This window comes from Paroedura picta, chromosome 5 (genome assembly GCF_049243985.1).
Source record: "Paroedura picta isolate Pp20150507F chromosome 5, Ppicta_v3.0, whole genome shotgun sequence".
Lineage (NCBI taxonomy): Eukaryota > Metazoa > Chordata > Lepidosauria > Squamata > Gekkonidae > Paroedura > Paroedura picta.
In genome coordinates this window covers 40,523,372-40,543,808 of record NC_135373.1, presented here as the reverse complement: position 1 = coordinate 40,543,808, position 20,437 = coordinate 40,523,372, and the positions used below count along the sequence as shown (strand labels likewise).

Here is a 20,437-nt window from a genome sequence, read left to right as displayed (position 1 = left end):
GCAGGACTGGCTCCATAGAGGAGAACCTTCAGACATTTGCTGCAGCTGGAAGAACTTCTGCGTGGGCTGTCTCTGCTGCCATTCTCTGACCCCCTAAGATGATTGGAGGCAGCAGGAAAGAATTCCTGCTTCCCACTTCCCACCTCTTCCATTTGAAGAGTACCCGCTGAGATTACCTTCTGGAGCTGGCATCATGTGCTGCAGGATGTATTGGGAGGGATGGGCCTCTTACCACTTACCTGTCTCCCAGGATCTCCTGGTGGGCCAGGTGGTCCTGGAGCGCCTGGTGGTCCCTGCACCACCAATGAAGAAAGAGAGAAAGGGGACATCTGTTAAGGGAATGCCCGGCTGAGCCACGGGGACAGCGGAGCCAAAGTCGCCACGCACAGAGGAGCAAGCATGCACGCCCACACACACACCTGAGGGCCCGGCTGAGGCTGCCAGGAAGTCCCGATCCACAGTCCTGGGGCTCCCTGTGGGTCCAAACGGGGAGAGCGTTTAGCAAAGGCCAAAGCAGGATGCGGACCTTCCGGCCTCCCGAGGAGCAAAGGCGTTGAGCGCTTGAGCGGAGGATGGGGGGCGGCTTGAACCATCACCCAGCCTGGTAGCGAAGCCCCAAGGCTGCGGGGGAAGGGGGAGCTGAAAGCAACGCTTACCGGCAGACCGATGTGGGGCGGTTCCACACGGGAGCTGGGAGGGCAGGAACATTCCCCAGGATCACCCTGCAATGACAAAGACAGAGATGAGAGATGAGCGCATGGAGTACCAGGAGCAGGTGAGGCAGAGGCGGGGTGGGCTGTGCCACTGAAGAGTCCAGAGGATCCTTCCTGCTGAACTCCTGGCCTTTGTGTTCTTAACCATGAGTGAGGCAGGGCCAGCGTCAGCATACCCTGAAGTGGGGCAGCTCCCAGGGCCCATGGCTTCTGACGTGGCCCACTGCTGAGAGAAGAGGAAGAGCTGGGTTTTTATACCCCGCTTTTCACTACTTGAAGGAGTCTCAAAGCGGCTTACAAACACCTTTCCCTTCCTCTCTCCACAACAGACACCCTGTGAGATAGGTGGGGCTGAGAGAGCTCTGACAGAACTGCTCTGTGAGAACAGCTCTTACAGGACTGTGACTGGCCCAAGGTCACTCAACTGCTCTGTGAGACTGTGACTATTCCAAGATCACCTAGCTGGCTTCACATGGAGGAGGGGGGAATCAAACTCGATTTTCCAGATTAGAGGCCACCGCTCTTAAACACCAAAACCACACTGGCTGGCTCCCTACTCATGCATCCCTTCTGATGCCCATACTTCCCCTCTCACTGCCTGCTTGTCAGTGCTTTTCCTCCTGTGCTCCCAGCTGCATACGCTGCCTAGAGCTGCCTGTTGGAGAATAGCCTGTGGGTGGTGCACCAAGTGTGAATATTCCTGGTGGCATTTCTTCTGCACCCACCAGCCGGCGCCATCAGGGAAAGGATGTGCAGGCAGCATGAACAACTGTGGACACAGGTGGGGCAGAAGCCCAAACCCAAATTGGAATGGGAAACCTAAAAGCTCGATAATGCAAACTTATATAAACAAAACATATCCTTAATTAATGACAAAACAGGCCTTTAGGCCAAACAGGGCCTAGTCTGCACACATAGGATAATGCACTTTGAATGTGCTTTGGCAGCTGGATTTTCCTGTGCAGAACAGGAAAATCTACTTCTAAAGTGCATTGAAAGTGCATTATCTCTTGTGTGCAGACTAGGCCTAGGTCTCACACTGGGCAACACATTTTGCGCATACAATGCAGGATACTATTACTGGCTTTGCTTGGGAACAAGAAGCCAATGAAATCGGACCTGATGCAGTTTGGCTAGAAATAACCGTTTTCCGTGGTCTCCCTTTACTATCCCATAGCCTTTATATGTTGGGATCTGTATCTCGGCAAAGCTTTTACGGTCATGGGGGGTGGCATTCCCAAGTATTTACTATGGAACGAAAATACTCCTTGGGAATAATACATCTGGCTACTGATCTTTACAGGCACACCAACGCGAAGGCGCGATGACATACGCATACTAAACACGGCCGCTCCTTCATTCACGGTGTGCATATGCATGCCGCAATGATAAATTAAGAAATGCCCCAGATGATTACTGGAGACTAAATATACCCTTTCAGGGAATGAAAGGATGATGCAATTTCGGATGTTTGCCAGGCAGCCAAAGAGCTTCTCTTGGATGGGAGGGGGAAGAAAGAGCAGGGAAGGGGAGCACTAATAGTATACTGCATTATGGGGAATGTGTACGGCTGACCTGTATGGATAGGGCAGGGGTAGTCAAACTGCAGCCCTCCAGATGTCCATGGACTACAATTCCCAGAAGCCCCTGCCAGCGAATGCTGGCAGGGGGCTCGTGGGAATTGTAGTCCATGGACATCTGGAGGGCCGCAGTTTGACAACCCCTGGGGTAGGGCTATTCCTCACAAGCAAATGAAGGCATGTGAGCACGCGGGAAAGAAGAGGGACATGGTAGTGGGCATGGGGGTGGGAGACCCTCTCCCCCCCAAAACCCCTGGAAATGATCCTGGAGGGAGGGGTGATTTTCCCTGCCTTTCTGAAGAGGGAAATCCAGGCCTTTTCACTCACTTCCATCTTACTGGCTCTCTGGAATCATTCACAGGAGTACTCTGTCTGTTCCCCTCTCTCCTCCCCCAAACTGGGAACACAGCACTAAATGCCAAATGCTGTGAAGCTAGCATGCAGCAAAGGAGAAAATGTGTATGAAGCCATTCTAGTCGTGGTGGGGTGGAGGCCGCAGACCCGCAGAAAGAAAGTGCCCGCTCCCTTCCCAGGTTGGAAAGGGAAGTTGACCCACCTTCTCACCTCTGGATCCCTTTTCACCCTAGAGGGAAGTGGGGAAAAAGAGAGAGAGAAATCAATGCATCAGATGCTGTAAGAAGACAATGCTAACAAGGTGCATGAGGATTGGAATCAGAATCACACAGAGCCGGGAGAGACCACCAAGGGCCGTCCAGTCCAGCCTACCTTCTCAAGGACTTAAAAACCACACTCTCTTGACAGGGGCTCATCCAGTCTACTCCTAAGAACTTCCAAAAAAGGAGACTCCACCACCCTCTGGGGCAGCACTCAACCTGGGACCTCCTCTGCATAAAACTCAAATGCTTGGTCTTATAGATGGTTTTTTTTGCTTTCATTCTTCCGACAAATCTCTCTCTTGTAGTGCTCATGTCTATGGAAACAACGGCTATCCTGAAATGTGTGTTGGGCCAGATTGCAAGTTAATTGTGTCTCGCATGCCACTACCAGCAGGTCAGGTCACAATACTACAAAGTTTGTGTCCAGTGGCACCTTCAAGACAAGTAAAGTTTTATTCAAGGGCCAAGCTTTTGTGTGCATGCACGCTTCTTCAGATATTCCGAAGAAGTGTGCATACACACGGAAGCTTATCCCTTGAGTAAAACTTTGTTGGTCTCGCTGGACTCAAACTTTGTTCTGCTGTTTCAGCACAACGTGGCAGACCACAAATAGAGGACGGTTCGAAATGAATATAGCAGCAGAAGAAAGAAGCTACCCTAGGCTGTCATTAACAGTTAAACAATGGATAAAAATAAAAATACAGTTTATCTTATCTCTTCTTTTAATAGTAATCAACCAACCAAAACGGACTCCAGATTTGTATCGTTTTCAACGTGGCATTTTCATCAGTGGTTGTTTCCTCCTGTGACTATTTTATGAGCATAAAGTCATCAAATGGCATCGTTCCTTTAGGTATCCAACTGGTATGTGCTGAGGATCTAAAGGTAAAGGTATCACCTGTGCAAGCACTGAGTCATGTCTGACCCTTGGGGTGACGGCCTCTAGCGTTTTCATGGCAGACTCAATACAGGGTGGTTTGCCAGTGCCTTCCCCAGTCATTACCGTTTACCCCCCAGCAAGCTGGATCCTCATTTTACTGACCTTGGAAGGATGGAAGGCTGAGTCAACCTTGAGCCGGCTGCTGGGATCGAACGCCCAGCCTCATGGGCAGAGCTTCAGACAGCATGCCTGCTGCCTTACCACTCCACCACAAGAGGCTCTGCTGAGGATCTAGTACTTCACTAATTCTATGTTCTATTCTTCACTCAAATTTTAACTATATATATTGGCCTTTAGCTCAAAGGTATGGGGAAGCTTAGTCAAAAGACTGCCTTTTGACTAAGCTTCCCGATTCCTTTGGGCTAAAGGCCAATATATATATAGTTAAAATTTAAGTGAAGGACTAGATTCTCAGCACATACCAGTTGGGTAGGTGCGTTCAGATCAACGTGGCTGCAGTACTGATGTTAAAACCTTCCGAGAGCTTTGCCTGAGATGCAGCCTGCCTGACACAATGACAACAGCGCTGAGCTAGATGCTAGAACCAAATGGGATGTCTTGAAAAATGCCCTAGGCCACAAGTCAATTCTCAAAGGGCTGCACACAAAGGCTGGATTTTAATAACTAACATGAGGTTTTCCCCCCCTCGAGAGGGGAAGCACATAACTCATAACCCTTTTATCTTCATTGCTAATCACATTGGAGTTTATTAAAGAGGATGTGTCCAAAATCCAATTTGTTTTTCAGAATTGCACTTTGGCCTTCCGAGACTCTGCTTGTCACTGAAGCAGCAAGCTTTTCACAAAGCCCTTTCCGAATGACCGCCGCATAATCACAGAATGAATGATTGTCTTTGTTTTGCAAATGAGAAAGTGGGTTTGGTCCTGTAGGGCTCTCCCTCTGACACTACATCACTTGAGCCAGCCTTTGCCTGGGATGGAAACATGATGTCCATTCCAAACAATGACAGGTTGACCGCGTCAATTAATCCAAAGCTTCACAACTCAGGTTTTCAAAACCTCTGTTTCAAGGCTTGGTCCAAAGGTAGACACAGTGTCCAATGCCCCATCCTCTCTCCATTCACAGGGCCTGCAAGAAGGGCAGAGGAAGCACAAGAGGCTTCTTGGTTTGAAGGTCTCGTTGCTTTCAGCTAGGGTTACCAGTGTCAAAATGGGGTCTGAAGTTCTCTTTCTGAAGTGGAGGGGAGAATTCCACCCAGAGATGGTTTCCCTCTGGACTAGGCAAGGAGTTATCTGAAGGGCTTGCAAAACTCCTGCTGCTCCCGGTCTTCCAAAACTGATTTTTCTAGCAGTGGGTTCTGTCCATGTTGGGAAGCTCCAAGATCATCTATAGTCAGATGACTGGACAACCCCCTATCTGTTCCAAAACACACTTTCTTCAAAGCAAACAGAGTGATGTTCACCTACCATTAAACCACTGGAACCAGGAATTCCTGGGGGACCCTGCTGACCTTCTCGTCCCTGGGGGAAAAAGAGAGAGTAAGTAAGCAAGTAAGATAACAGACACAATATTGGCCATAACACTCCCAGAGCAAGAAAGGGACTGGATTCTTACAGGTGGGCCAGTGATGCTGGTTCCTGGAGGTCCGGGAGGCCCAATGGCACCTTTCAGGCCTGTAGAGCCCTAAAGGAGGAAGAACAGATAGCCACAGTGATGCAAAGCAACCCTAAAATATTTAATTTGATGCTGTAGTGGAAATGCCAAGCATCCCAAGGCAGAGAGCAATTAAGAGATAGTCAATGCAGCTTAGTATGGAGTTGTAACTTCCTACTGACTCTTCTCCAGGGCAGGAACCATGAGCCTTTACAAAGGTCACCCAGCAAGAGTACTAGGAAACTCCAGTTGGTACAGAATGCTGCAACTTGATGGATCTTGGCAGACTATGCATGCTATTCCCTCTCTACAGCTGCTCAACTGGATACCTATTCAGTTCCAGACAGAATTCAAGCTCTTGGTTAGAGTGTCAGATTTGAATCCAGAGCTAGATTTAAGTCCAAAAACACTTTAGAGATCCATTTGGGGGTATAAGCTTTTGAGGAGTTAGTTCCTTTTGTAAGAGAACATTGACTCTCCAAAAATTATACCTTGAACATCTTGTTAATTTCTAAGGTTTTACTGGACTCGAATCTAGCTCTTGCACAGCAGACTCGAATCTGCTCTTGCACAGCAGAAAAACAAGACTACCCTCCTGGAAATTCTGAGCATGTTGGATAATGCGCTTTCAGTGCATTTCAGATGCAAGTTTTCCTGTTTCGCACAGGAAAATCCCGCTGCAAAAGCATATTAAAACTGCATTTCCCAAAATGTGCAGAGTGAGCCTGGGATCCAGAAAACCCAGGTTCGAATCCCCACTCTGCCATTTTGTTGATTCTATGCCTTGTGTTATTCTTACTACTTTGTTTTCCGATTCAAGTGGGCAGGTGAGTCGGTCTGAAGCAACGGGACGAACTTTGAATCCACTGTCATCTTTAAGAGCAACAAAGTTTAATTCTCAGTACAAGCTTTCCTGTGCTCACCTGAAGAAACGTGCAGGTACACAATACCTGACGAAGTGTGCATGCACCTAATATGCTTATACCCAGAGTTAAAATTTGTTGCTCTTAAAGGTGCCACTGGACTCCAACTTCATTCCATGGCTTGCAGTTGTTGTCTGCCAGAAAGGCTGACTCCAAATGAAGCCATGAATAATGCTAAAGGGGATCACCCACCCACGGGGTAAAAAGACAGAGGCAACAGACGAGGATTCAGTACCACTGGAGGCCATGTGTGAAAAGTACAAAAATGAAGCAATTTACTTCTCGATATGGCCTGGGAGTAAATTGCTGCTGCAAACACAGTGATAGCAAAAACAATTTAGCAGTTATTATACAGAAGGGTTCACAGTCAACACAGAAGTAATGGGATTTTGAACAGATCACATCCAGTCTATCCCCTCCTTCACATACTCCACACTGCAAATTATACATTCCACATACAAAAAGAAAACAGTGCCGAATCCCTACCTTTTCACCTTTCCCCCCGACTTTTCCTGGCAGTCCCTGAGGCCCTGGGGATCCCTGTGGAGCAGGAAAGGGGAATTGCAGCAAAATAATGACATGGAAAGGGATAGATCTGGCTGCTTTTGCATATTACAGGGAAAGAAGGGTGGGACCCTGTGTAATATACGGAACAATAAGCAAAACAGAGGATGCTGGGACACCTAAATAGTAACACAAAATTGCTAAATCCAGCATAGCAAGTAGACAACCTCGAACACTGGCCAATGTTTAAGATTGGGGGCCGTTCCGCATTCGTCCAAAATAGCACAATAGTTACTAATTGAAATCGCTACAGTTTTGCCGTTATGCACAATGTCGTTGACAATCTGCAACACTCCTGAAACCGATCCGCAAAAAGTGCTTCGTTGTAGCGCTTTCAGGGAAATCCCAAAAAGTGGATTCACCCTCTGGAAAGCGCTACACTCCTGCAACCAATCTGCAACACTAGCGGGAAAGTTCTGTGCGTTACCATTGTTGCGGTTTCTGCAAAGTCCCGCCCCCTAGCTCTCTCCTCTGATCTTCCGGCGAAGCAATCGCCATTTTTTTTTCTCCGAGCGAGCAGAGATCAACGCACCGGCAAGCCTTCGTTTACCCAGCGAGGCTTCCCCGGCTGCAGGCCCTCTGTTTAAAGTCACCAAGCACAAGCATCACAGAAGCCCGTTTGCTGGTTTATTTTCCCTTTATTTTTCACACTGTTTTCGGCCGAAAATCGCGCCCGTGAGGGGGGGGGGATTTTTTTTTCACTCGGGGGGAGCGTGGCAACGATGAAACGGCAGCTCAAACACCACCTGCTAGCTGGATGGGTCTCTCCGTTGCAACGAATCAATGCAGATTCGTTGCAACGGGTGTGTGTGTGTGTTTTTTTTTAAACCTTCCTTAAAGGGAAAAGGGCTGTTTGGGAGCATGATAACAGCCGCCCATTGGCTGCTTGACGGCCAGGGGCGGGACGAGCTCGGCAATAGCGCTTCCTGGCTAGCGATTTTTGCCGAGACCGGAGCCCTGTGGGAAACGATAGAAACGCAACTGGATTCCACTACAGGAATGGCCCTGGGTTCCCCCCTCCCCTAAAGGTACTGGGCCAGTATTAGACTGGCCTCGAACCACGGTGATCTACCCTGGTGATATCAATCTCGATCATCATATCTGCCTGCTCTTGAACCAGCCAGTGGTCTCCCTGTGTGGGATGAATTTTTAACTAAATTCATTGATACTGCCATTGGTTGTATAGCTGGGTTTTTAGAATTATGTTTTAATGGGGGATTGTTTTAAATGGTTGACTATTTTTACTGTATCTGTATTGGATGCGTATTTCCAAGAGGGTAAGCCGCCGTAAGCCGGTTCACTGAGAGTGGAGGTGATATAAATCCAAACATAAATAAAAGTTACTAAAGATATTTAATCATGCCTTCAACTTAGCTAAGTTGCATCTGGAACACCAGCAGGCTCCGTGCAGCTGCTTGTGGAATTGTTTTCAAAAGCCCTTGTTTGGCTGTTGAAATATTCTAGGTTGCTGACTACTACATATCAGCTTTCGGAATCCCTTGATGAAGTGCCGTTCAGCAAATCACACTGGGAATCATTAAGAACACTTCTTATTAAAGAAAATGTGTTTTGAAGATTGAAGACCCCTCTTGTGTCTACTTGCTACGCTGGATTTAGTGATTTTCTGTTACCATTCAGGAGAATGCATTTTGGCAATCGTTTGCAAGTGGATTTGTCTGCTGTAGGAAAATCCAGTTGAAAATGATCAGTAATGTGGACCGAGAGGGCATTATCCAAAGTCTGTGAATGCAGCAGTCAAAGAGAACTACCACAGTTTCACGAAAACCAAGAGAAGCATGGCATAGTCTTGCTCTGATCCCATTGGTCCAAGCTAGGGGCGGGTGGGTCTGAAAGGCCTTTAAAAATGGGTAAAAATGCCAGTGTAGGCAGCACTGAATAGTACTTACAGGGCTGCCTGGTAAACCTCTCTCTCCAGATTCCCCCTGAGAAACAAGAAAAATGCATTGTCAAAGGCTTGCACAACTGGAGTCAACTGGCTGTTGTGGGTATACAACACAGCCTGGAATACCCACAATATCCAGCAAATAAGAAAAAAGTGGTACGGTCCTATTCGCAGTACAACATACAGGACAAGCAACCAGTACCAAAGGGATGGGCCTACTTACCTCTGGACCTTGGATTCCTATCCCAGGGGTACCTGGCTCCCCCTAGAAAGGTGCAAGAGAGGCAGGTCATTGAGCCTTTGTGGAGGGCAGTATACAAATATAATAATAAATAAATAAAAATAATAAAATTGGAAATGTGTCCCTGGTCATTTAGACACTCTTGACAGAACAGCCTCATGGCTTTCTCCCCCTTCCTTCACTAGAGGTTTATGTCCCCTCATCCTTCAGCAGTGTCCCCTTCTTAGATGTGGTGTCCTTTCACGTTCTAGTTGTCCTCCATTTACTACTGACTCCCCCTTCTATTATTTATTTATCAAATGTCTTTAAGCCACTTTTCTACCTAACATAAAGTCGTCATCACCAACATTAAGACAAGCTTAGAAACAGATGCATGCGAAATAATTTACATGTTATGTAAAACAAAACGCATAACATACAAATGAATGGGAAGGAAGGTCAGTGACAGTCAGCGAGGGAATGGCTACAGAAACCGGAAACCTCTTCACCCGCTGGAGGAAGATGATGGCAGAGGGGAACAGATGAATCTCCCTGGGACACATGCCACCAAGGGGGCTATGGAGCACTTTGTGTGGTGGCTCAGGAACAGCATCCAACCTTTTCTTCACTTCTCAGAACTTGTTGTCAGAATGTCTAGGAAAGAGTCACCCGAAATGGAAGAGACAGCTCTCAACACTTCTGCCCCAACAGTGACCCTTACTCACCTGTAGCCCCTTCAAGCCGGGGGGTCCCCGGATTCCTGGATGTCCTGGTTTACCCTGGAATGGGTGGGTTTTAAAAACAAGGTATTTTTTAAAAGGTTCATTTTCAAAACTTGTGATGGATATTTGTGGCTGCCTTCCTAACATTTTTTCCTTTCCCTGCCCCATCCAGTAAAGTCACAGCAGGTAACTTGTTGATGTTTTCAGTTCCTGCATTATTCTAGGCTAGTCCCTGAGATCCTATCAGTTTGGGGGACATGGACAATGTCAGGCCAGCTTCCAAACTATAATATCTAGTACCAACAGTACAGGTTTCAAACTGAGGCCAGTGGCTCTGATTGATGGTTATCCTGATTCCTCGGTTAAAGTTTTCATTGCAGATTTCCTAGAGCTTAACAATAACTATAAACTGCCCATCTCTGCAGACAAGACAGTTTTAGATTTCAAAATCTTCCCAACAGGGCCTTGCTTGGACAAAAGCCTCAAAACCAATTTGCTGTCTAGGGAAAGGTGTTTCCATATTTCCATTCTCATGAACAGCCAAGTATCAAAATTCTGCACCAAGGCACCTGTAATTCTGTGCCAAGAAGAAGAGAGACAAACTCTATAAGGTGTGTAAATTGTGCAAACTTGCAAACTTTTCTTGAGATTGCATAATTCATACTTCTCACTGAAGGGAGAAACCATATTCCCAAAATCCACCATTCTGAATTCAGAAAAAAAACACTAGCTAGCTTCTATCTAGCTTCTATGACTTCTTACCAAGCATTGCCCAATCACTCCCTATTTACTTTTTAAAAATGAGATTTCTGAGGAAACAAAATTTTACACCCATTATCAGATCCCACAGTTTTTGCGTGTGTGTGTGCTTGAGTGGCACTGAAGAATGTGAATGGAAGTGGCCATGCGTGCAAATCTCTGCCAGTCCTGACCAGGTGGTATGTTTCAAATCATGGCTGAAGATAACCAGGGGATTGTGAGAAGAGGAGCATTAGCTCTGGTCATCTCACAAAACGAAATGAATTAGAGCACGCCTTGCATTGCAGCTTTAATGGAAATAATGCAGATGGTTTCCCTCCTTTTCTGACCAAGGAGCTTTTAGAATTATTATCTGCCATTCTTAACGGATTAAGGCTGAAATCCTAGGGAGAAGTTACTCTGGTCCGATTTACTGGATTTACTGATTTACTGGAGTTATTCTGAACAGGTTTGTCCTCACAGTCACCTTTATTCAAAGAAGGGCCTTCAGGGAGGCGTTGCAACACATCGATGGGATCATTTCATTAAAGAAATGAAAGCCAAGCCGTTAACAGCGTGTTGCCAGAGAAAACTGATTGGCAGCAGATACAGGACACGAGGAAGGGAAGACTTCTTCACACAATGCAGAATTAACTTACAATATTTGCTATTGCACCCTGCAGCAATGGATTAGAGCAGGGGTAGTCAACCTGTGGTCCTTTAGATGTTCATGGACTACAATTACCATGAGGCCCTACCAGCAAATGCTGGCAGGGGCTCATGGGAATTGTAGTCCATGAACATCTAGAGGACCACAGGTTGACTACCCCTGGATTAGAGGATCAGGCAAATTCATGTTGGCCCCTAATGGAAACATGCTGTAGGGTTGTTTGGACCTTTAACCTGCTCCAGGGAGGCATTGCTAATGTTCTAATGGTGACATCCTGGGAGAAAGCCCCATTGAATAGACCTGAGTAGGTTTATGAGAACAGCCACTAAGTATGGCACTGTAAATCTGCTGAAAGATCATTAGCTAACACACACATACACACAGATGTGATGCAACCTGCAATGTTTAGCTTTGTGCACAAAACGAAGTTAAGACAGTGGTAGCTGCTGAGTCGGTCTCCACCAGTATATCACACCAAAGCCAGTCTGATGGGATTCCAAGTGTGTTGCCGATCACCCCCCATCATCAGGTGCTCCGCTACTTACAGGCTTGCCTGGCTGTCCCACACCTGGAAGTCCACGGTCCCCCTTTGGACCCGGTTTCCCCGGGATCCCAGATAAACCAGACAGATCTCCGGTGAAGACGGGGCAGGATTCGCAAGCATCACCCTGTAGACCAAGGCAGAGGGGACTGTGAAGGCTCAGAATGATTCGCTGGCAAAGGGGTCAGTGAGGTTAGATATGCTTCCTCCTTAGTCCTCACAATTCTTTTTACAAATCCAACAACTGTTCAATTGATCAATTACATTGTTTATAGCCAGATTTCTCTACCCTTATTAAAGAAGGTTCCAAGCAATTTAAGATTTACAGGGATAAGCTAATGAGCACTTGGTAGGAGAAAACAGATTTCCCTGCCTTAGTGCATTCAGGCTCAGGGAGTATACATGCAATCCATTTCCTGGAAAAACAAAGGACCTTACATGCACTTGGGTGCCTCTTCCTTATCACATATTATGTTCCAGACCAATCTGTGCAGGGCTACAGGTAGCACTAATTACCAATATGAGCCTATAACTAGAAAGGAAAGGAGGAAGATGCATTCCCATAGCACCATTATCTGTTCCACTTAATATTTCTGGTAAGGCTTTGGAGGAGGAGCGTGTCTCATGACAAGTGCCACTCAGCGCTTAATACCCACTCAGGGCAGCTGTCCTGCCTCTGAGTGCCTCCTCCTACAACCAGCTTTCCTGTCTGTCCAGCGGCCAGCCAATTGCCTTCTGTCCCCCACCCCTGACAATCCTCTCCTCCCACTTCCCTCCAAGGCTCAGAGGCTGCAGATTCCTGCTGCATGAGAGCTGCCCCTGCTGGTGAATTCCCTAACAGCTGCCTGCATCCTTTCCAGGTCCTGGGGGGAGGGGGAGGCCGTCCACAGAGTTCTTCCACCCCACCCCCCTAATCTAGTGCCGTTGTATTCCTGAATACAATGGGCTTGGCCCCTAGTTATTAATAATAATAAAATTAAAATCAGCACTTAAATTATACATAAGACTGAACACTTGCTTGAAATATCATATACATAACAAAAAGATGCTAATTCTCAATAAATATGCTAGATCAAGAATGAATGTCCACTCTCCTGTAATTTAATCGCAACAATCACGTCTCACATTCTTTTAGATGAATTTATTTTAGAAGATGAATAATTATCCTTCATTAAGAAAAAACAAATATTCAAGAAGCTGTACTTAAATTCTGTAAAATTTCCTCATGACTCTTCTCCACCTCTTTCTAGGATCAATGAGAGGGTTATATCCCATTAGGTACTTCCTTCCTTCCTTCCTTCCTTCCTTCCTTCCTTCCTTCCTTCCTTCCTTCCTTCCTTCCTTCCTTCCTTCCTTCCTTCCTTCCTTCCTTCCTTCCTTCCTTCCTTCCTTCCTTCCTTCCTTCCTTCCTTCCTTCCTTCCTTCCCTAGAATCTGCTTAGTCATTGCATAATTCCAAACTATGTTCAAGAGCCAAAGTTTTGTAGTACTTCTTATTCACAAAGTGGTTACTATTCTGGACCCAGTTTGGTGTAGTGATTAGGAGTGCAGACTTCTATTCTTGCGAGCCAGGTTCGACTCTGCACTCCCCCACATGCAGCCAGCTGGGTGACCTTGGGCTCGCCACAGCACTGATAAAGCTGTTCTGACGGAGCAGGAATATCAGGGCTCTCTCAGCCTCACCTCCCTCACAGGGTGTCTGTTGTAGGGAGAGGAAAGGGAAGGTAACTGTAAGCCGCTTTGAGACTCCTTCGGGTAGAGAAAAGCGGCATATAAGAACCAACTCTTCTTCTTCTCATCCTTGAGGTTTTTCCCATTTTTATGTATGGGGAATGATGAAGGCCAGAAGATAATGACTCATCCGAAACCACACAGTTAAGACCAAGATTGAAGGGGAATCTGGACAGATGATGCAAGAGTTTCTCCTCTATCCACTGGCTCACTAGCCAGGAAAAAAAATTTGGTGCATTGTCAGGAAGAGTTAATTTTTTAAGAAAGAAAAAGTCTGGAAAGAATAGGCTGGCAGAAAAAAGACAACAATAGGCAAAGAGTGAGAGAATCACAAAAGCGTTTCATAATTTTTTATAGTGGATTGCTGCTGGGTGACATTGATTGGGGGCAGCAGAGACAAGAAAATCCTGGCTCCCTAAAGCGTTTGTGCTCATGAGATACTTGGTTATCCCCCTCAGTTGCTTAACCTTCCAAGTGAATATATAGAAACATTCTTGTCTGTGTCCCTAAAACTTTTAGAAATGTATTCCATTTGTAGGCCCTGGGCCTCCAAGGATGCCTGCCTTCAGCCCCCAAAGATGAAAAACAGTAACAATGATAACACACGTGAAGTTCTCTTATGCTGACTCACTCCATCCAACTTTGTATGTCCTACTCAGAATCTCAGCACCTCTCCAGTGCCTGAGGTTGAGCTTTTTCACATCACCCTGGGATATCGGGGCTGAATCTGCATGGAGCTTTTATTCCAATCCCAGGATTCAATCCCTGCTGTCTACACTGAATGTGATTTCCACCTTGAATTTGGCCAATATAAATTTTCCCTCTGCAATAAGCACGATTGATCTGGAGTGACCCTACCTTTCCCCGCAATATCCTGGAGTGGATATAACCCTCGATAGTTGAAAAATCAGCATGAGAAAATGTGCCGCTGTCTGCTTGTCCTGAACTAACTTGCTGCCAAGCCTCCGATGCTGTAGAAAATCCCTGATAGGCCAGGGCGGCAGTTCAAAAGCTTCCTTGTTCCCAGGTTGCAAGGCTTCCCTTAAAGGGGAAGCCCTAACTTCTCTCAGCAGAGATTTGCCTCTTGGATTTATTCCCCCTCCTCTGTTCTCCCCAATCCTCTTCCCCCCACTTCAAGAAAAGAAAGAGGCTCCTGCTGCACTTGGCTCCCCTTCCCCTGTGGAGGGGTGTAGAGGAAGAACCTAGTTTAAGGTGACCATATTTTAACATTGGTAAAGCGGGACACCATTGACCGGGGGGGGGGGGTTCTTGATTAAAAACTTGGTCTATATGGAGCAACAAAAATGTTCATAGAACGCATAGAATGCAAAAATAGTATTGTAATATATATTTTTACTTGCAACATAAGTACAACTTGCCAGGTGCCCACAGATGTCCCTCCAAAAGTGGGACAATCTGGTCACCTTACCCTAGTTCAAATCGATCTGAATCCAGCAGGATCAACAACAGAATAAACAAAATAAGTGCAGAATCAGCCCTGATCTTTTCAAATGGAGGTGCCAGGGAGTGAACCAGAGAACTTCTGCATCCCAAGCATTTGCTCTACTACTGAGCCACAGCCCCTGCCCTAAGTATGCAGAAATGACCTTCATTCCAGTAATGGGGATTGCACTTTATGGGTGTTCAGGTTCTACCTTCTTTATTGTCCTTGGCCTTCCCACACTGTCATAGGCCCACAGGCCTGATGGGGGATCTAAGCAACTCGTAACATGACTGGACCACATTGCCAAGATAAAGAAGGGGCCCTGGTACTGCTGTGGGGCCACTTAGACAAGCCAAAGATGGTGAGTAATGTGTGAACCAGATGCAGAAGTCACTTTTTAAAGGAAGAGAGACACTAGGAAAGTCCAGCTGCTGGATGAGGTCTCAATGGGTGAATTCAGGGCTTTTAAAAAGGAATGTTTGGACTAAGGCCAGGTTAATCCATGTAGCACATGTTACGGGCCCCGGGAAGTGTCTTCTCCCCATGGATCAGGGCCATAATATCTCCTCCCTTCTTTTCCCTTGACCTTTTATGGCACGAGAATGTTAGGACTGGAGTGGCAAGAAAGAAGTTGGAGCCAAGAGACCTCAGGGTAACTAAGAGCATGCCTGCATGCTCCCACTCTCTGCAACACAGTGGGCAGGATAAGAATCCCACTTGGTCCTCCTCCATCTGAGCCATTCTCACCCACTGCTGCCTTGCCGCCACCACTCTTTCTTCCATGCCCTGCACTTTTATTGCCTCCACTGCCTCTCTCCTCCTGTATGGGACCACAAAGGAGGCAGCAAAAGGTCATTCAGAGGTTCCCTCCTCCTTCGCTCCATCCAACACCCTCTTGGCAAGGGCCTTTTGAAAAAGTGAGCTTGACTGATGGAGCTCTTTAAGGACATCCAGAGTGACACCCTTTTCCTCCTCCCCCTTTCTCTCCTCCCCCAGTCAGACGGTTCCCACCGCAGATGTGCTATGCTAGGTCCCTGCAAATCCTTATACCAGCTCTGGTTTGGACATGCGCACAATGGCATGCAATTGCAATTCACATAAATAGTAAAATAAACATCTTACTGCTATACTAGCCCATTTATCACACACTCCTCTGCAATGTACCTGTCCTCCTTCCTTGCTTTGAAGCTTGCAGTACAATCCCAAGAACCCTTTCCTGGGAGCAAGTCCCATTAGAATTGCTCCCTTAGAGATAAATTCTATAACTTCCCAAAGTCTATATATAGTGGGAGAAAATCCTCCAAACTTTAAATTTTGATAAGCACAATTTTGGGGGGGAACTGCACATTTTGTGTCTGGTTGCACATCTTTGAAAGGCCGTGAAATGTATCAGTAGACCTGGTTTGGTTGGTTGAATCCTGGCACTGCACCACAAAACAGCCACTCACTTTTTCACCTTTGGCCCCTGCTGGCCCTCTGACTCCGGGCTCGCCGGCAAGGCCAGGCACTCCTGCTGAGCCTGGTGTACCAGGATCTCCCGAGTTTCCTGTGGCACCCTGGAAAGGACAACAGACAGATATAATGAGACAGAGAGACTCTTCCAGGGTGTGGCTCCCCCCTTCCCAAAGAGCCAGAGCCTTTGATGGCTGATGCAGCACTATGGAAAGATGGGATAAAGAGCTTGATGGGTTGGTGAAATGATTACAACCTTCTGATTGATCATAGGAAATTGGCTTCAGTTCCATATTGGAGACCAAGGTCTGATCTCTATTTCTTCTCTGTTTCCAGGGGAAAAAATGCTTGCTTTGCTATGCAACAATGAAATATAGGGGAAATGGTTTGTAGAGTGCTTTATGGATATGCTAAAGAATTATGTGTTGAGTAAAATTAAAGGCCGTCGTAACTCAGCCTTCCAGATAGAGCTGAGCCTGATACAAGCTGGCACTAGAGGTAGAGGGTTGTTTAGAAATATGCTCTGTTTAGTATAAGTTTGAAGGAGGAGTCCTGACCTGGTGACCCTGTCGCATCAAGGGTATGAGATCAGGGCTCCAGGGCTAACCTGGAGACCAAATCGGATCTGGGATGACTCTGAGAGGGTGGTATTATTGCAATGGCACAGGGATGCAGCCCAACCTGTAAGGGACCCAACCCTATAAAAGAGACACATAAAATCAGATCTGGGATGACTCTGAGAGGGTGGTATTATTGCAGTGGCACAGGGATGCAGCCCAACCTGTAAGGGACCCAACGCTGTAAAAGAGACACATAAAAGTCTATGCAACCCTTTGTCCTTGTTTTGATGGACATGAGTCCCTTGTGACTGACTTATTTTGGCTGCAACTAAAACAGAAACCTTAACATGTTTTCCAAACAGTTGTGTTTGGGGGCAAACTCACAATAGACGAAAGGACCCCATTTGGACATCAAGGCCAGCTGCCCTTCTAGCGGCTATGAGCTACAGCAGGGCCAGGAGAGGGTGCTTGCACAGGCCTGTCTGAGCTATGTATTTGGTGCTAGTTAGAAATGGGAAATTCCCCAGCCTCTTTACCAGGCCTCCTCCGGTTAAATCAAAACTTTGCACAGAAGGTATTCAGCAACATAGGAATGGCTCCAAGAGGCCGTGTGTGTACCTTTCTATTTGTGGCACTCTGGAGTTGTTGTGTTTAGTCAACTTCTCACTTCTTAGTGGTGAAAGATAATCTGGCATAGAGGCACCATGCCTACCTGGTGGTGGTTGCCAGGAAACCCGGAAGGCTGTGTTGCTGGTAGTTGCCAGGCAATAACAAATTGGTGGTTCCCCTCCAGGTCAGAATGTTTTATTTCTTCTAGGAATAGGTTAACTCTTTCCAGTAGCTACTACATCTCACAAAAGTTTTTTTTTTTAAGACCCAGAAATGCAAAGCTACAAGGCCACCTAATGGCTGAAAGGTAACAGCCCCTAGCAAATGGGTGTGGTGTTTCCTTCTACAGGCAATAACTAGGCCACACAGAAGCTGTGGTGCTCTTTTTGCCAATAGTGGTGGTTGCTACCGTCTAGGCTGGGAAGAAGCAGGATCCCTGTAGCTTGAAGACTTGCAAAAAGGGATTTTCGGTAGGGGCTTTTCTCGGTTTTCCATGAAAAGCTGTGCTTCCAAATATCCTTTCTTCTATAGAGTTCTTAAGAGTAGGCCTGTGCACATACACACAAAATCGTACTGTTTCAGATTCGGTCAGACATGATTCAAGCCCAATATAAATCATGCAAATAACCCTTCACTTTTTTGAATTTGGCCGAATCCAAACAGTTTGGGAGGGTTTATGTGCACATGCTTCCCTCCCTACCCCTTCCCAGGCAGCAGAGAGTGTATCTGCTGCCTGAAAGGGGGGGAAGAGAATACCCGCCAAACAACTGATAAAGGTAAGTGTGCTGCTCCCTTTAAATCCCTCCACAAGCTTGGTGCATCAACATCAACCTCTAAACTGGTGAGCTGGGTTTGATTCCCCACTCCTCCTTTACGTGCAGCCAGCTGGGTGACTTTGGGCTCGTCACAGTCCTGTCAGAGCTGTTCTCATAGAGCAGCCCTGTCAGAGCTCTCTCAGCCTCAACTATCTCACAGGGTGTTTGTTGTGAGGAGGAGAAGGGAAGGTGAATGTAAGCCGCTTTGAGACTCCTTTGGGCAGTGAAAAGCAGAGTACAAAACCAACTCTTCTTCTTCAAGTGAGTGGGCGGTGCACCTGTCATTATCAGCTGTTTGGTGGGTGTTCTCTCCTCCCTCCTGCATTATCAGGCAGCGTATTTAAATTGGGCTGAATTGTGGCCAAAATGATTCGGCCAGTGCTGATTTGGTCCGTTTAAATGCAGGGGATTGGTGGTTCGGCTTGGATAGGTCTGATAAAGTACTTGGCTTGGGTACTTTTTGGCTTAACCAAACTTTTGCCTACTCAAAAGTTCAGACAAACCAGAGTCTAGACCAGGGGTAGTCAAACTGCGGCCCTCCAGATGTCCATGGACTACAATTCCCAGAAGCCCCTCCCAGCGAATGCTGGCAGGGGCTCCTGGGAATTGTAGTCCATGGACATCTGGAGGGCCGCAGTTTGACTACCCCTGGTCTAGACACCATGTCTATCCCCAATGTTTTCACTGAGGGTGGGAAGTCTTGGCGTCCGGACACTGGAAACAACACTCTCGACTCACTACTTAATGGGCAGAAGAAAACAAATGTTTAGAATGAACACAGAAAAAAAATATGAAACATGTAGTCTGACTCAAAGAATCAGCCTTCTGACAGACGCTCAAGATTGTAAGCAATAAGCCAGCCAGCAAGGAAGGTACATAGTGTGGAAAAAATCCAATAACAAAATGAAATGCAACACTGTGTGTAGGCAAAATCAATATTCATTGGGAGATGTATTTTGAATATTACAAACAAGTAGATATCTATTTGGTGAGGGTGCTACAGCACTTCCCAAGCACGATTCAGTATTTCTACTAAATAACAATTACACAGCACAACTGTAGATAAAAGTCCAAAGACAGACGTCCAGATAAAAGGCTATTTTGTCTAGTCTTGTTGCCAATTTTCTTCTTAAACAAAGCATTTCAAGCATTCTTTTCAACTTAAAGGGATCCCAGCCTTAGACTTTATAACAGGAGTAATCCTTCTTCTTAAACTGATGAATCTCCTAAAAGACATTTGTCTATATTAAATCATACTTTGTAAAGCTTGGGAAGTGCTGTAGCACCCTCGCCAAATAGATATCTATGTGCTTGTAATATTCAAAATGCGGCTCCCGATGAATATTGATTTTGTTTGCATTTCGCTTTGGTGATCGGAACCAAAACTTAGGAGTCTGCTAAAGAAGCAGAGACACTGACTTTGAGTGCAATCCTAAACAGAACTACTCCCTTTGAAGCCCTTTTGATGTGAAGACATCTTACGCAGCAGCTGTAGGAAAAATGAGAGATTCAACAAAAAATGCAACGGAAATCCGTTACAGAATTGTTGGCCGGCAAAACTGAAAGGATGTAAACATCCAGGAGGCTGGATATGAGGTACACACCTCACTAGCAAGCCATGTACAGCTGCAGGCAGCAAGCATAATGCTCCAGCTTTGCATTGTGATATCTCCGTTATATTTAGGTTGATTTCAAAACTTTAAAAACCAACAGTTTTGTCTCGTTGAGATCTTTAATTTGGCGTAAAACAATTCGACATTAAAACATTGAAAAATTTGGAAAAAAAATACAGAGTTTTAATGTTTGATGTTTTCAAATACATTACGGGATGATCCGATTCCCGCAACATTTTTGGATTCAGAAGGGTGTAACGCTGCTTAAGGTTGTACTGCTAAGAGATCCAGCTGTCCTGCCTGCAGGCCCTCTGTTCAACATACCACCTGAAGGGCTGGTAGGCTGCATCATTCCATGGCAATAATGTGGGAAAAATTAATTAAATCGTATCCAGAATATGTATTTACTATCCCAGAACAAATTCCAGGGCATCTTGGGTTAGAAAAATGCCCCTATACAGAAAACCAG

General features: G+C 46.2%; 1 protein-coding gene across 6 annotated transcripts in view; it reads right to left on the bottom strand.

Moving 5' to 3' along the window:
• The window catches only part of COL16A1 (collagen type XVI alpha 1 chain), a 168,348-nt gene that overhangs the window by 38,912 nt on the left and 108,999 nt on the right, over positions 1 to 20,437 (bottom strand). For all 6 annotated transcript variants that reach the window (XM_077337466.1, XM_077337465.1, XM_077337467.1 and 3 more), the window contains exons 31-42: positions 16,368 to 16,475; positions 11,750 to 11,872; positions 9,800 to 9,853; positions 9,078 to 9,119; positions 8,859 to 8,894; positions 6,874 to 6,927; positions 5,426 to 5,494; positions 5,278 to 5,331; positions 2,850 to 2,876; positions 657 to 722; positions 420 to 473; positions 240 to 293 (exon numbers count right to left, since the gene is read on the bottom strand). In XM_077337466.1, the coding sequence (XP_077193581.1) occupies positions 240 to 293; positions 420 to 473; positions 657 to 722; positions 2,850 to 2,876; positions 5,278 to 5,331; positions 5,426 to 5,494; positions 6,874 to 6,927; positions 8,859 to 8,894; positions 9,078 to 9,119; positions 9,800 to 9,853; positions 11,750 to 11,872; positions 16,368 to 16,475 (741 nt within the window). The remainder of the gene's footprint in view (positions 1 to 239; positions 294 to 419; positions 474 to 656; positions 723 to 2,849; positions 2,877 to 5,277; positions 5,332 to 5,425; positions 5,495 to 6,873; positions 6,928 to 8,858; positions 8,895 to 9,077; positions 9,120 to 9,799; positions 9,854 to 11,749; positions 11,873 to 16,367; positions 16,476 to 20,437) is intronic.